This window comes from Theropithecus gelada, chromosome 4, assembly GCF_003255815.1.
Source record: "Theropithecus gelada isolate Dixy chromosome 4, Tgel_1.0, whole genome shotgun sequence".
In the NCBI taxonomy this organism is placed as follows: domain Eukaryota; kingdom Metazoa; phylum Chordata; class Mammalia; order Primates; family Cercopithecidae; genus Theropithecus; species Theropithecus gelada.
The window spans coordinates 124,702,884-124,717,804 of NC_037671.1; the positions used below are offsets into that span (position 1 = coordinate 124,702,884).

The following is a 14,921-nucleotide window of genomic DNA, read 5'->3' on the forward strand; positions in this document are numbered from 1 at the left end:
GCTGGGAAGGCCAGGGTGTTGGGGGAAGAGTCCGGGCCTCTGGGACTGGGCCTGGCTGCGCCAAGGTGGGGCTGCCATGAAGTCCCCTTCATCCGTGGGGGGTGGCCCGTCCCTCTAGGAGGGGATCCCTCACAAGATGACTTCCCAGGTCGCGCCCCGAGGCGGCTCTTTGCGGACCCCACAGAGATGCCTTCCGGGCTCCTGGGGCCTGCGGGGAGGGGCAGGTGACGCCCAGAGCTGGGTGACAGCCAGGCCCTTCTAGGAATGTTGGTGCTCCCAGCACCTAGCACCGGGAGACCGGAGAGGTTTCCAGGGGAGTGGCCCGAGTAGGTCCCCTCCTAATTCTGGAGCCGTCCCTCGGGCTTCTCAGTGGTGCGCCGAGGAGGCCGGAGGCTGCGGGAAGCCTGGGCGGCCAAGCACCGTCTGCAGTCAGGAGGTCCCGGGCAGTTTGCAGGGCGCAGTTTTTGAGAGCGGGTGCGGCGTGCGGGCCGCAGATGATGGCTGTCCCTGGAGCGCCGGGTGACCCTGGGGCCCGCACGCCCACTTGCTGGCGGGGGTGGCGCAGACACGGGCTGTCCCCCCGAGGGCAGTCCTCACGGGTGGTCCAGGCTAGCTCCGACCCGGGAGTGGGGGAGTGGCGCAGAGCTGCGTGGGAAGGCGCGGGGTGCCTGCGTGGCGAAGGAACACAGCTGCCTGACACGCCCGCAAGGCCCGCGGACCTGCTCTGACCTCTGCCTCTCCCCGCCAGCCGCGGGGCGGGGCGGGGCGTGAACGCCGGGAGGGGAAGGGGCGTTCTGGGGGGCGTGTCCGCCGGCGGGGGCGTGGCGTACTGGGGGCGTGGCTCTCTGCTCCGGTGCAGGCCAACAGGGCGTCCTTGGCTGGGCTGGGCTGGGCTGGACGCAACTGACCGTGGTCGTGGGCGGACGGTGGCCGCAGCGCGGAGGAGCTGAGGTCGCGGTGGGCCCGGGACGTGCGCGCTTGGTGCACGAACCTGAAGGGGAGCTCCAAGGGGCCTGGGTCGCCAGGGCTGCTGCTGCAATTCTCAGAGCCCGGCGAGGGGCCCGCGAGTCACTGGCTCAGGCCGTCCCAGGGCCCCGGGCGCACCCGGTGGCCGCTGCTCAGCGGAGGGAGCGCGGCGGCGCGGGATCTCGGAGACAGCTTTTCTCCCGGAAGCCTTCCTCAGGCCGCAGGTGGAAAGTGGGGGCCGGAGCGGCAGCAGGCCGCGTCCTCTCCGCAGGTCGGCACCATGCGACCTGCAGCCCTACGCGGGGCCCTGCTGGGCTGCCTCTACCTGGCGTTGCTTTGCCTGGGCGGTGCGGACAAGCGCCTGCGGTGAGTTACCTTGCGAGGTAAAGTGGGGAGCGTGGGAGCCGGGCCCTAGAGCTTTCCACGGGGTGCAGGCTGCTACTCTCGGAGTCGGCGCTCGCTGAGCCCCGGGCAGCGACTGGGGAGGGCAGGGAGAGCCGAGCACGCTCCGGGGTGACCCCTGGGAAGGAGTGGGTTGAGGGGAGCCCTGAGCACGCTCCGGGGTAACTCCTGGGAAGAAGTGGGTTGCGGGGGGGAGCCCTGAGCACTCCCCGGGGTGACCCCTGGGAAGGAGTAGGGGGTAGGGTGAGGTTCTGGGTACACTCCGGCCTGGAGCAGGACTGGAAACTGGTCCCACAGACAGCTCCCAGCCTAGAACGGGACAGAGCAGGTGGCAGGCTTGATGGAGCACGGTTCCTGCACTCGAAGTTCTCCCAGAGGTCGAAGTCGTGGAGGGGACGCTTAATTTTAGCTTCCACTGCAGCGGGTGGTGAAACGACTGTTCTTCCTCTTTTTGAGTGTCCTGTTCTGAATCCCTTACCCTGGCTCGCCCTCCCTCTTTGTGTCTGTGTGTGTGTGTGTGTGCGCGCGCGCGGGGGGGTGGGGGCGGGCAGCCGCCCAGATTAATTAGGGGTAAACAGGCGTTGCTGCAAAGAATTCCAACTTTAATTCTGTGGAAGACACCAATATTTGAATACCATAGTTTTTTCCTTCTATTTGGGTAATGATCGGGTTAATAAAATGATTTCTTACTTACGTAGAAGTTGTTGAAAAGGTGGGTTTTACTTGTTATTTATTTATTATTATTATTCTTTTGAGACAGAGTCTTGCTCTGTCTCTCAGGCTGGAGTACAGTGGCGTGATCTCAGCTCACTGCAACCTCCGCCTCCCGGATTCAAGCGATTCTCCTGCCTCAGCCTCCAAATAGGTGGGATTACAGGCGCACACCACCGCCTGGCTAAGTTTTGTATTTTGTATTTAAGAACTTCTGACCTCAGGTGATCCGCCCGCCTTGGCCTCCCAAAGTGCTGGGATTACAGGCGTGAGTCCCCGCACCTGGCCAGGGTTTTACTTTTTAAACACCTTAGATTTTTAAAAAATCATATACATTAAAAGGTAGCATTATATTTCAATGTTCCAGAAAAGTGTTTTCTGAAAAAGAGCTACATTTATGTCCTTATTTATTGGCCATGAGGTTCAGAGCCTCTCATTGGGGAAGTCTGTGGCGTGCTGACCGGTGCTGGCTGAGTGGGAACTGCTAGTTCACAGCCAGGTGTGGGACGTTTCAGCTCTTTGCTTTGCAGTTTCCTCTTTTGTAAAGTAGAAATAGTAACAGTCTGCCTCACAGAGTTGGCTTCAGGAGAAATCAGTTAAGGCACAGAATGTACTTGGAATGATGTCTGACTGTAAGTAAACGTTAGCATAAAACAGACTGTCATATGTGGATCCCCCATCCCACCCCATAATTCATGCAGCTGATATAATCGGACAACCTTGAGCAGGAGAGATTTGCCAGAATGTGGTTGATTCAGACCACCAGGGCTTCACAGATCAGCGGGTATTTTCCCAAGTTCTAACCGGGTTTGAGACCTTGGTGATTTTTCTTTCTTCTTAGACTTTCTTTAGCTTCTCCATTACTTTCTCCATGAATAGGGGAGGGGGTGTGTGTGTAGGAGGGTGTCTCCTGCACTCACACCACTCTTTGCTTGGTTGTAGATGGAGAGTTTGTTACGAATGTCTGAATCTTGGTAGTTTTATTGTAAGCATATTGATAGTCTCATCTTCCTGGGCGTTGCTAAGCTTTCCAGCCTCAGTTTCCATCTATGTAAAATAAGGTTTTGCACCCAAGGGTAAAAAATCTTTAATGCTTTTCCCAGCTTTAATTCTCACCCTGCAGCTCATCCTCTTTTTTTTTTTTTTTTTTTTTTTTTTTTTTTGAGACAAGGTCTGGCTCTGTTGCCCAGGTTGGAGTGCAGTGATGTAATCTGGGTTCACTGCAACTTCCACCTCCTGGGCTCAAGCTATCCTCTTGCCTTAGCGCCTTCCAAGTAGCTGGGACTACAGGTTCATGCCACCACACCTGGCTAATTTTTGTAGAGACAGGGTTTCACCATATTGCCCAGGCTGGTCTTGTACTCCTGAGCTCAAGCAATCCGCCCGCCTCCGCCTCCCAAAGTGCTGGGATTATAGGTGTGAGCCACCGTGCTTGAACCCTTTTTTCCTTTTGTACTGAGCGCTTGCATAATTAGTTCCAAGGTACAACTAAGTTTTCATACCATCTTAATTGTAAATTTTATACAAATTCAACAGGACTCAATTATTCACAAAAGCTAATGTGTAACAACTTGATCTTTTTACTTGGAATCTTCTCTTCTAAAATTTGATTTATCCTGAAGTGTCTGCTTGACTTATATTCCTGTGTTGCTGCTGGCTTTTTCCATGTGCATTTTTTGCAAGCTGCACTTTTTACTTCAGTCTCGTTGTTAAGTCTTGCAGAATTGGCTAGAGGCCTCCTGCCATGAATAAGCTGAAGCTCCACAGTGGCTTCTGTGAGGTCTTAGAGTCAGATGAGTTTCACAGTGTTCAGGTTTGTGATCTAGTGTGGCCCCGTGTTCTGGGTAACACATGTGATGCAGTGCTGTGTGCATACCATGTCCTGGGTAACATTCAGGATGCAGTGCACATACTGTGTTCAAGTTAACAGTCCTGGTGGCATCTGAAGTAGCACCCTAAAATCAAAGGACACATCCTGCAGAGAGGCAAGTGAAGTCTAAAAACTGAGTCAGGGTAGTGATGATAAATAGTGTTATGCTAGTTCAGGTTATGTTTTGTTGCCGAGTGAATTACAAAAAACTGCCAGGTTTCAAGCTTTTATGGGTTTCACGAATGCAAGGGAGGGATGGTGGGTCTGCGTTTCTCTTGAGCATCCTTAGGAGAAAGGTGCTTCGTGGCTCAGTGGCTTCCCTTCAGTGAGGACCTCCCTGGCTGCCCTCCTAGCTTGCCCTGCCTCTGCTTCCCTTCCTCTCCCCTCCTCTCCCCTCCTCCCCTTCTCCTATTCATGTTCACTGCCACTCAGCACTGGACACCACCACGTGTGCCTTCTTAGTGTAGGTGTTTACCGCCTTCCTCACAGGAGTGTGCGCAGCAGCAGGGCAGGCAGTGTTCCTCGTCCCACAGGCACTCAATGCTGAATGAATGATTGAAGGGATGGATGGGTGGATGAATTTTTTCTGTAACTTTAAAAAAGTTCTTGAAAAATAAGTTTCTTGTGTTTTAACAGTGACAACCATGAGTGGAAAAAGCTAATTATGGTTCAGCACTGGCCTGAGACAGTATGCGAGGTGAGTGTTTCTGCCTTGACGGGCCCTGGGGCCTGGGGAGCCCTGTGAAGAGGGGTTTGCGTGCACGTGCCCATCCAGGGCACCCACGCTGCTGGTGCAGGAGGTGGGCACTGCTCCGGTGGGTGGGCAGTGTCTCCTGCAGGGACTGCCCCCAGGAGGGCTGTGTGTGAGCTTCCCAGGGCTGCTGTAACAAAGTGCCACAAGCTGGGTGGCTAAGAGCCTCAGGAATCTATTCTCACAGTTCTGAAAGGGGAAGTCTCAACCTAGGGGTCAGAAGGGTTGGTTCCTCCTGGAGGGCTCTGAGAGAGTTTGTTCTTTTTTTTTTTTTTTTTTTTTTTTGAGACGGAGTCTGGCTCTGTAGCCCAGGCTGGAGTGCAGTGGCCGGATCTCAGCTCACTGCAAGCTCCGCCTCCCGGGTTCACGCCATTCTCCGGCCTCAGCCTCCCGAGTAGCTGGGGCTACAGGCGCCCGCCACCTCGCCCGGCTAGTTTTTTGTATTTCCTAGTAGAGACGGGGTTTCACCGTGTTAGCCAGGATGGTCTCGATCTCCTGACCTCGTGATCCACCCGTCTCGGCCTCCCAAAGTGCTGGGATTACAGGCTTGAGCCACCGCGCCCGGCGAGAGTTTGTTCTGTTTCTCTGCTAGCTTCTAGTAAGGACCCGTGGTCCTCTGCGTTCCTGGGTGACCCATCACCCCAATCTCTGCCTCTCCTTCACAGTGTGCTCTCCACTTTGTGTCTCTGTGTCTCTTCTGATGAAGACACCAGTAATTGGATTTAGGGCCCACCCTAATCTGGTATCACCTCATCTTAACTTGATGACATCTGCAAAGACCCTGTGTCTGTTGGAACCGAACTCTCGATTCCCTCCTGGGTAGGGGTCGCCGCGAAGGATCACCGACACGAGGTTCACAGCAGAGAGTTATTTATTGCTAGCGCGCTAGGGTCCCAAGCTCTAAGTTGGCCCTGGGACCCCGACTGCTTGTTACAGGCTGTTTATATAGGCAAACACAAGTTCAAACACAGCTTATGGCGCGAAATTCAAACAAAGCTTAAGGCGTAAAATGATTGGGTCTAGCTATAGCCTGAGCAAGGGGTCTTGGTTTAATTGGTTAGAGCAGGACCTTATGAGGTTCTTTCCTGGAGTTGTTGATTCCGGGAACTTCGAGGCAGGGTGAGACCCCTGGAATTGGCAGGGTGGGACCTCATGAGGTTGTTTCCCGGAATTGGCAGGGTGGGACCCTATCAGGGTGGGACCCTATCGAGGCAGGGTGGGACCCTATCTAGGGCCACCTGGTGCTAACTTTTTAGGTTTTGTGAGGCCTAGTTTCATGTCCATGTAGGGTCATGTTCACAGATGGGAGGAGGGGTTAGGACGGGGATATATCTTTTGGGAGGACACAGTTCAACCCACAGCAAGTCTCAGTTCGACTCCTCCCTCTGTGGGTGGCAAGCCACCAAGGTGCCAAGGCAAGAGACCGAGGGCACAAGCTGTTCCAGTATAATAAAGAAAATACATAAAACAAGAATAGCTATACTAGAAATAGATTATAGATATGATGATATATGAATATTATTAATCATCAGTTTGTAGCATTACTCTTTATTCCAATATTATAATAATCCTTGCTCTACAATTATAACCTAGGAAAAACCAGGCCATACAGAGATAGGAGCTGAAGGGGCACGGTGAGAAGTGAGCAGAAGACAAGTGTGAGCCCTCTGTCATGCCCATACATGGCCACTAGATGGCTCCTTGGTCTAGCGGTAACGCCAGTGCCTGGGAAGGAAACCGTTCCTTAGCAGACCTTGGTCTAGCGGTAGCGTGAGTGCCTAGGGAAGGCACCCATTACTTAGCAGACTGGGAAAGGGAGTCTCCCTTTCCCGGGGGGAGTTAGAGAAGACTGCTCCACCACCTCTTGTGGAAGGCCAGACATCAGTCAGGCCCGCCCACAGCCATCCGGAGGCCTAACCATCTCCCCAGGATGCTGTGCTTCAACGATCACACTCCTGTTTCACTTTCATGTTCCACCCTGTACACCTGGCTCTGCCTTCTAAATAGCAGTAGCAGAATTAGTGAAAGCACTAAAAGTCTTTGAAGACGAAATAATGGCGTAAGGTGTCCTCTCTCTCTCTCTCTCTCAAACAGGGAAGGGCCCCCTGTCCGGTGGACACGTGACTCACATGACCTTATCAATCATTGGAGATGACTCACACTCCTTACCCTGCCCCTTTTGCCTTGTATCCAATAAATAACAGCTCAGCCAGGCATTCGGGACCACGGCTGGTCTCCACGTCTTGGTGGTAGTGGTTCCCCTGGCCCAGCTGTCTTTTCTTCTATCTTTTTGTCTTGTGTCTTTATTTCTACAATCTCTCACCTCTGCACATGAGGAGAAAAACCCACAGACCCTGTAGGGCTGGTCCCTACATCCCTCCATGTATTGGACATTATTGAACATCTTATTAACATGTCCTGTGAGTGAAGAGGACCCAAGAGCATCCCTGCCTCCTTTTCCTGTGCTTGGCACCCATGGCACCCACGGCCCTCCAGGCTGGCCCCTCTTCATCTGGCTCCGTTTTGCTCCATGCGCCACATCCCTTCAATGTCCCGTCAGTGTCCGGGCCCTTCTCCTTGGAGCACCCAGAGCCAGGACGCTGCCTGGATCTGCCCCTCAGGGCCTGCCCTGCTCAGTGTATCAAGCCGACCCTGGGGTGCCTCGCACACTTCTACAGTGTTTCATCGTATTGCTGAGCTAGCTCCACATTCTGTCAGGAGCACGCAGGCTTTATGTTTTGCCTCTAGCACTAAGTGTTAATGATTTTCTCTTCTACTTCCTCACTGATTTTTCTGATGACAAATGAAAATGAAATTTTGCTTATCTGGCTCAAATTATGCTCTTGCTCATTTCTGTACATGAGATTGCCCCGTTTTCAGTTTTGCGGACTTAACGTTGCGCTCCTGGTGCTGTTTCCTTGCCTTGGGGTAGGGGCAGCGGACAGGAGGAGCCGGAAGCTGCTTGGCACCAACTTTCAGTTGTTGGGAGTGTGGCTGGCGTTCTGAGATACAGTGAGGGATTCCTGGAGTCCTTGGTTCCTACGGAAGGAAGGACCACCAAGGACCATGGAGGAGGAGCTCGAACTTAAGCACTGTCTTTGACCCACACTGAAGGATCTGCCTCCAGGGCCTGAGACCCGGCTACTCTGCTTTCAGGGAGGCATTTACATGACAAAATATGGGTGTGTCCCTGCACACTAATGTAAATATGCGTGGAGGCACATCTTTGCCTTGAGGCTTTAGAAAAAGATTTTTTTTAAAATCTGTAGCAAAATGTCCTTGTTAGGGAGTGTATCTCCTACCAGGCAGCCATGGTGAAGGGTTCTGTTTCAGCCCAGGTGTCCTCCTAGGCAGTGAGGGCCGTGCCTGGTGCCCTGTCTGATGAGATGCTTGTGTCAAAGGTGCTCGGGCTGTCTGGGGTTCCGGGTGTCCTGGGCTCTCCCACAGCTCCACGCACGCAGGCCTGGGAACCGAGTGCTGTGCAGAGCCCTCAGAGCCCCGTGTGGTGCAGGCTTTGCTCTCCACAGTGCCCCCAGGAAAGGAGCCCAACTTCTGGCTTTGAACCGGGTTCCCTGAGGGATGGAGTTGGGCGGCAGAGGTGAAGTTACAGGTTTTGGCCTCTGACCCTCTTCCTCTAGCACTGAGCAGTAAGGACTTTCTGTTCTACTTCCTCAACTGATTTTTCTGTTGACAAATGAAAATGCAGTTTCGCTTATCTGGCTCAAATTATGCCCTTGATCATTTCTTTTTTTTTTTTTTTTTTTTTTTTTTTTTTTTTTTTGAGGAGTCTCGGTCTATCGCCCAGGCTGGAGTGCAATGGTGCGATCTTGGCTCACTGCAACCGCCGCCTCCTGGGTTCAAGCCATTCTCCTGCCTCAGCCTCCTAAGTAGCTGGAACTATAGGAACCCACCACCATGCCCAACTAATTTTTGTATTTTTAGTAGAGACAGGGTTTCATCATGTCAGCGAGGCTGGTCTTGAACTCCTGACCTCAAGTGATCCACCTGCCTTGGCCTTTTAAAGTGCTAGGATTATAGGCCTGCACCTTTGCACCCAGCCCAGTCTTGCTCATTTCTAATACTAGAGATTGCTCTGTTTCCAGGCATTTTGCCGCTCAGGCGTTCAGTAGCTGACACCTCTCAGCTGAACCAGACTCCCCCTCCTTTCCAGATCAACCGTGAGCTGAAGCTGCCTCCCACAAAAGGCAAATTCGGGGAGAGCGCTGGGTGCGATGGACCCTGGTGCCCGGGCGGGTCCTCTGGGCTCAGACTTGTGCTTTCCTTTGCTGCTCCCACTGTGTTGGGCCAGGCATGCCCTGTGCCTCATCTGCTTCGGTAGCCCACATGTATTTCCGGATGACTGTTTTGGAAAAACTCCATTTTAGCTAAACAATTTGAAGGTACTTAAAAAATGCTAAGCTGAGATTTTTTTTCTCTATTGTTTTATCTTTATGATGGTGATTAAGGATATACTCCTATTCTTACCTTTTTATTTTTCTGGCTTCAAATTTTTTGATACTTATTATTTCACTAATCTATTTAGACTTGGTACCTGAACAAGCATTAGTTTAGCAGGGTACTCTCAGCCTTTTGTCCTTAAACATGTATTTTCAAGTGTATGTTAAGTAAATTATCTCTGGGCAAATGAGTGTTCCCATCAGATTGGCTTAACAAAAACAGCTTTTTTTTTTTTTTTTTTTTTTTTAGATGGAGTCGCACTCTGTCGCCAGACTGGAGTGCAGTGGCACGATCTCGGCTCACTGCAAGCTCCGCCTTCCGGGTTCAAACGATTCTCCTGCCTCAGCCTCCTGAGTAGCTGGGATTACAGGCGTGTGCCACCATGCCCAGCTAATTTTTGTACTTTTAGTAGAGACAGGGTTTCACAGGTTGGCCAGGATGGTCTCGATCTCCTGACTTCGTGATCTGCCCACCTCCACCTCCCAAAGTGCTGGGATTACAGGCATGAGCCACCGTACCCAGTCTTTTTTTGTTTTTTTTTTTGAGACACAGTTTTGTTCTTGTCACCTAGGCTGGAGTGCAATGGCGTGATCTCGGTTCACTGAGTTCAAGCAGTTCTCCTGCCTCAGCCTCCAGAGTAGCAGGGACGACAAGCGCCTGCCACCACACCCGGCCAATTTTGTATTTTCAGTAGAGATGAGGTTTCACCACGTTGGCCAGGCTGGTCTAGAACTCCTGACCTCAGTTGAACCACCCGCCTTGGCCTCCCAAACAAAGTGTTGGGATTACAGGCGTGAACCACTGTGCTCAGCTCATAAAAGCACCTGTTTCTATTAAGTCAAATATTTGAGGAATGGCTTAACAAAAATGGCTATTTCTATTAAGTCAGTTGTTTGAGGATTGGCTTAGAACATCCAGCCCTAGTGTAGCTTCCTCATGGATGTGTTGTTGTAAGCAATTTATTATGAACTAACACTGGTTTTAGCTTGTGTTATTAGCACAGTACCTGTATCTCATTGGCATATATTGCAACTAGTTGCTAAATGTATTTTAATAGGGTTCTAAGTGTATTTTAATAAAGAACCAATCATTTTCTTGTTATATTTTCTCCCTAGGAAATTCAAAACGACTGTAGAGACCCTCCGGATTACTGGACAATACATGGACTATGGCAAGTGTCTCACACAATTAAATCTTAGGCAGAAGAGGCTCTCTGGGAACCCTAGCTTGAATGTATTTATTCTTGTTTATTTTTAGGAGTTTATCTAATAGACCAGATTCTTATTTAAAAATATCTTTAGTCTTTCTAGCAGAACACTGATTCTCTTGTTCTTTAATTCTATCTTTATATAACAATAACACTTTTTTTTTTTTTTTTTTTTTTGAGATGGAGTCTTACTCTGTTGCCCAGGCTGGAGTGTAGTGGCACGATCTCGGCTCACTGCAATCTCCACCTCCCAGGTTCAAGTGATTCTCCTGCTCCAGCCTCCCAAGTAGCTGGAATTACAGGTGTGCTCCACCACACCCAGCTAATTTTTGTATTTTTTAGTAGAGACAGGATTTCACCATGTTTGTCAGGCTGGTCTCGAACTCCTGACCTCAGGTGATCCACCTGCCCTGGCCTCCCAAAGTGCTGGGATTACAGGTGTGAGCCTCTGCGCCCAGCCAGTAACACTTTTTAAAATAGTGTTTACAGATTCTCGGTACATGTTAGGGTCACTACATTTTAATTTTCTCATTTTGTTCTTCTCTTGGGATTCATTATAAATAACTGCATGAAAATACATAAATGTGAGTATCTCTCTTGTACACATTTCGGAGACACTCAAATTTATTTTTCTGGTTTTGTCTGCCTTTAGTTAATTCTTTTCTATTTAACATGGACATACTTATGATGTTGAACTGGGCGCATGAATCGCCCCATCTGAAGGACCAGTTTTGTCCTGCTGCCTCGATGCCGGGATTGAAAAGGGCCCTTTTAGCTTTATTGGTGCCTCTTGGTTCCTTAGGAAGACGGATTGGTGGAAAACAAGTTAAATTGGGATGTAGCTACTCGGCTTCAGGTTTCACTTTCTTCTCAGGCTTGTCAGATGACCTTGACTTCCTGTCTCTGGGGCTCCTGGCTTTCCTAGACTTTGCATGGTGTCCTCTCCCCTGCTGTTGCTAAATGCTCTGATTGTGCCTCTGCTCATCATGGCCGTTTCATTTCTGAGGCTGGAATGAAGCTTTGCAATGCCGTCCAGTCCAGTGCATGGAATCAGGCGGGTTTCAGATGCTGGTCCAGCTGTTGACCCTGAAGACACTCTCCTCCCTGGCCTCTTTGGGGCTCTGAGGGGTCGGGGTCTTAGGAAGTTGGTGACCTTGTGGAGTAAGCAGCACTCAAGAGTCAGAGTTGATATGTCCAGAATTAGATGTGTGAGGATGGAGTTAAAGTTCTAGACAGTGTAAGTGTGTTTGCTACTAAAAATGAAATGAAAATCCTGCTAGCTGATCTTCTGTCATACACTAGGTACTTTCTGACGTGTTACATTTGTCATCTCCTGGAGTCCTTCTCACCATTGAAAGGAACAGACTCTCGCTGTTCTCATGCTGGATCTGTGGCATGGAGATTGGCCAGGGGTCAGCTTACTTAGATCCCGGTGCTAGGGAACAGCAGAGGTTTCTATCAACCCAGTCAGGGCAACCCCAGAGCCCCCGCTCCTAGGTGCTACTAGGCCATCCATTGCGTTTCCTTTACTAAGCAGCGGCCTGTTTGCATTACTCCTGGATGCTCTTAACACAATTTTTTTTCTCTTCTAAGGAAATTCGAACTCTGACTACTCTTACCTGTGTCTTCTTTCTTAAGCGTCCTGCATGGGATAAGGAATTCCCAATTAGAATTTCTCTTTTTATGCTTTGCAGACTTTAATGAAAGTGTTTTCCAAGGTCATGTAGAAGCCACCCCAACCAAGACTCATATTTCTTATTTTCTCTTTTAAATTTGAATTTCCAGGCCTGATAAAAGTGAAGGATGTAATAGATCGTGGCCCTTCAATTTAGAAGAGATTAAGGTATTGATTTTTAATTATATTTCTACTGCAGAGTGTTGACCTAGATTAACTCTTTTCTTCACACGTGTATCTTCAAAGTCATCTTTAAAATTATGGGGTCATGAATGTATTCACCAGGATTGAGCCCTTGGTGCTGTTTTAGTAAGTATTGCTATCTCAACCCCACAAATTACACCAACTGACCTTTCCCCTCTCCTTCCCTCCCCTCCCCTGCCTTGTGCCCAAGCCACTGCATGAGGGGCCTGAGCGAGGGGCTCCAACCAGAGCAAGCCCTGACACTCCCCCGTGCCAACCTTGTGCAGATCCTGACGCTCGCCCGCCAGCCCCACCTCGTCCTAGGTCCCAGGACTCCTGGGTCAGATGGCTCACGTGGGAATCCGGTTGGTGTGCTATATTGCCAGGCATCTCCAGACAGCTGAGGCTCAGAGAGCACAGGCCTGGGGCTGTCCTATCTGGTGAACGGGTTTCTGAGCAGGGTGGACATGCTGGGCCTTTCCAGTACAAGAGCTTGATTAAAGAAAGCTCACAGGGTGGGAATTTGTTAGAGATACTAGCAGAGGCGTTCCTTTGAGATACCTGTACCTCATATGGCATACGGAGTCTTCACTCATACGCACGCCCTCATCTTTCCTTAGGGGTGCCAGCAGTTCCTGTGTGTAACCAGTATATGTCAGGGTAACTGGTCCTGGACCCAGGGAGGCGGTGGTAACTGGGGCCTTCTTTAAAATATGTGGTAGAATGGAAGGATTTGTGGAAGTTGTGGGTCCTTCCTAGGAATGGTACATTCCCCAAGGTCATTAGTTGCAAATCCATCACAAGTTCTTTCTTTCTTTCTTTCTTTCTTTCTTTCTTTCTTTCTTTCTTTCTTTCTTTCTTTCTGTCTTTCTGTCTTTCTGTCTTTCTGTCTTTCTTTCTGTCTTCCTGTCTTCCTGTCTTCCTGTCTTCCTTTCTTCCTTTCTTCCTTTCTTTCTTCTTTCTGGCAGAGTTTCGCTCTTATTGCCCAGGCTGGAGTGCAATGGTGCAATCTTGGCTTACAGCAACCTCTGCCTCCCAGATTCAAGTGATTCTCCTACCTCAGCCTCCCGAGTAGCTAGGATTACAGGCATGTGCCACCACACCCAGCTAATTTTATATTTTTAGTAGAGACAGGGTTTCCCCATGTTGGTCAGGCTGGTCTCGAACTCCCAACCTCAGGTGATCTACCCACCTTGGCCTCCCAAAGTGCTGGGATTACAGGTGTGAGCCACCGCACCCAGCCCACAAATTCTAATCCGTATGGAATTGTTTTCTTTTTCCTCCCCATGAAGACCTTCAGTGGGATAAGCCAAGAGGCTGGGGATGGCCATGAGACTTAGAAGGGACACCCCAGAGCCTGGTGCTGTCTGTAGCTCCTCACGCAGACTCTCCTCCTCTCCTCCAGGACTCACTGCAGGGAATGGGCTCTGGGGAGGCGTGATGAAGAGGCCACTTCAGGATATGTTGAGTTTGAAGTGCCCTTGAGACCTCCAGGTGGTGACATAGAGGATCTTCAGGGTCAGAGGAAAGGTGGCTTTAGGCATAATTAGCATGAGGATGGTGAATCGAAATGACAGGTGTAGGGATGTACATGGGTCTGTGGACATGGGTGGATGAGAGGCCAGGGCTGACAGGTGTGGGTGTGGGTGAGTGAGGGGGCAGCGCTGACAGGTGTGGACATGGGTGGTTGAGGGGACAGGGCTGACAGGTTTGGGTGTGGGTGGGTGAGGGGGCAGGACTGACGGGTGTGGACCTGGGTAGGTGAGGGAGCAGGGCTGACAGTTGTGGGTGTGGGTGGGTGAGGGGGCAGGGCTGACAGGTGTGGGTGTGAGTGAGTGAGGGAGCAGGGCTGACAGGTGTGGGTGTGGGTGGGTGAGGGTGTAGGGCTGACAGGTGTGGACCTGGGTAGGTGAGGGAGCAGGGCTGACAGGTGTGGGTGTGGGTAGGTGAGGGAGCAGGGCTGATAGGTGTGGGTGTGGGTGGGTGAAGGGGCAGGGCTGATAAGTGTGGACATGGGTAGGTGAGGTGGCAGAGCTGACAGATATGGGTGGGCTGAGGGGACAGCACTGACAGGTGTGGGCCTGGTGGACAGAGGGGCTGGTGGAACCCCGTGATAACAGCCAGGTGAAAAGGGGCATGTGTGCCTGCAGCTGGGAAAGGCAGAAACCCGGGAGAGGAGAGATTCGTGCAGAGGCACCATGGGATTGCATCTCCCCGGGGCATCCAGGACAGGAAGGCTGAAACGCCTTTTGGGTGGGGGTGGCGGGTCATGGGTCTGTGGTGACCTGAGCCGCCGCTCCTCAGAGTAGTCCTGGCTTCCTCGTTGTGTAGTGATAGGTCCAACTTTGCATTGACCCAAACGGAAGTAGCCCAGTTTGCACAGTCAATCATATCGTGGCCTAGATCATCCTGAGGGCTGATGGGGCTGAAGCCAGCATGGTGGGGCAGGAGAGGCGGGGTGGGGGCTGCAGGGGGTCAGAGCTGTGCCCACACGGGCAGGGGCTGTGGGGTGGGGGCCGCATTACAAATGGGCTGAGGAAAAAACCCTTATATAGGGTGCTGGAAAACAGGAGAAAGGGAAGAAAAATGAAGTTATCCGAAGTTTGTTATTGGGTTTTTTTGGTGTAGAGGGTGTGTAGAAATTGAAAAGTAAACTCCAGTTCTGTTGAATTTAGCATGACCAGTGCAGTGTGGAGCC

At 51.1% G+C, this 14,921-nt stretch overlaps 1 protein-coding gene and 1 pseudogene across 2 annotated transcripts in view; both read left to right on the forward strand.

The window, feature by feature from the left end:
* Positions 1 to 796: 796 nt before the first annotated feature.
* Positions 797 to 14,921, forward strand: part of RNASET2 (ribonuclease T2) — a 28,923-nt gene continuing 14,798 nt past the window's right edge. Inside the window, exons 1-4 of the mRNA XM_025381629.1 lie at positions 797 to 1,332; positions 4,586 to 4,646; positions 10,274 to 10,329; positions 12,151 to 12,208. Of these exons, the coding sequence (XP_025237414.1) occupies positions 1,247 to 1,332; positions 4,586 to 4,646; positions 10,274 to 10,329; positions 12,151 to 12,208 (261 nt within the window). The 5' untranslated portion in view covers positions 797 to 1,246. The remainder of the gene's footprint in view (positions 1,333 to 4,585; positions 4,647 to 10,273; positions 10,330 to 12,150; positions 12,209 to 14,921) is intronic.
* On the forward strand, positions 12,985 to 13,925 carry LOC112622274 (annotated as a pseudogene). Its single transcript, XR_003118967.1, has 2 exons — positions 12,985 to 13,070; positions 13,188 to 13,925. The product of XR_003118967.1 is annotated as a protein GVQW1-like (transcript).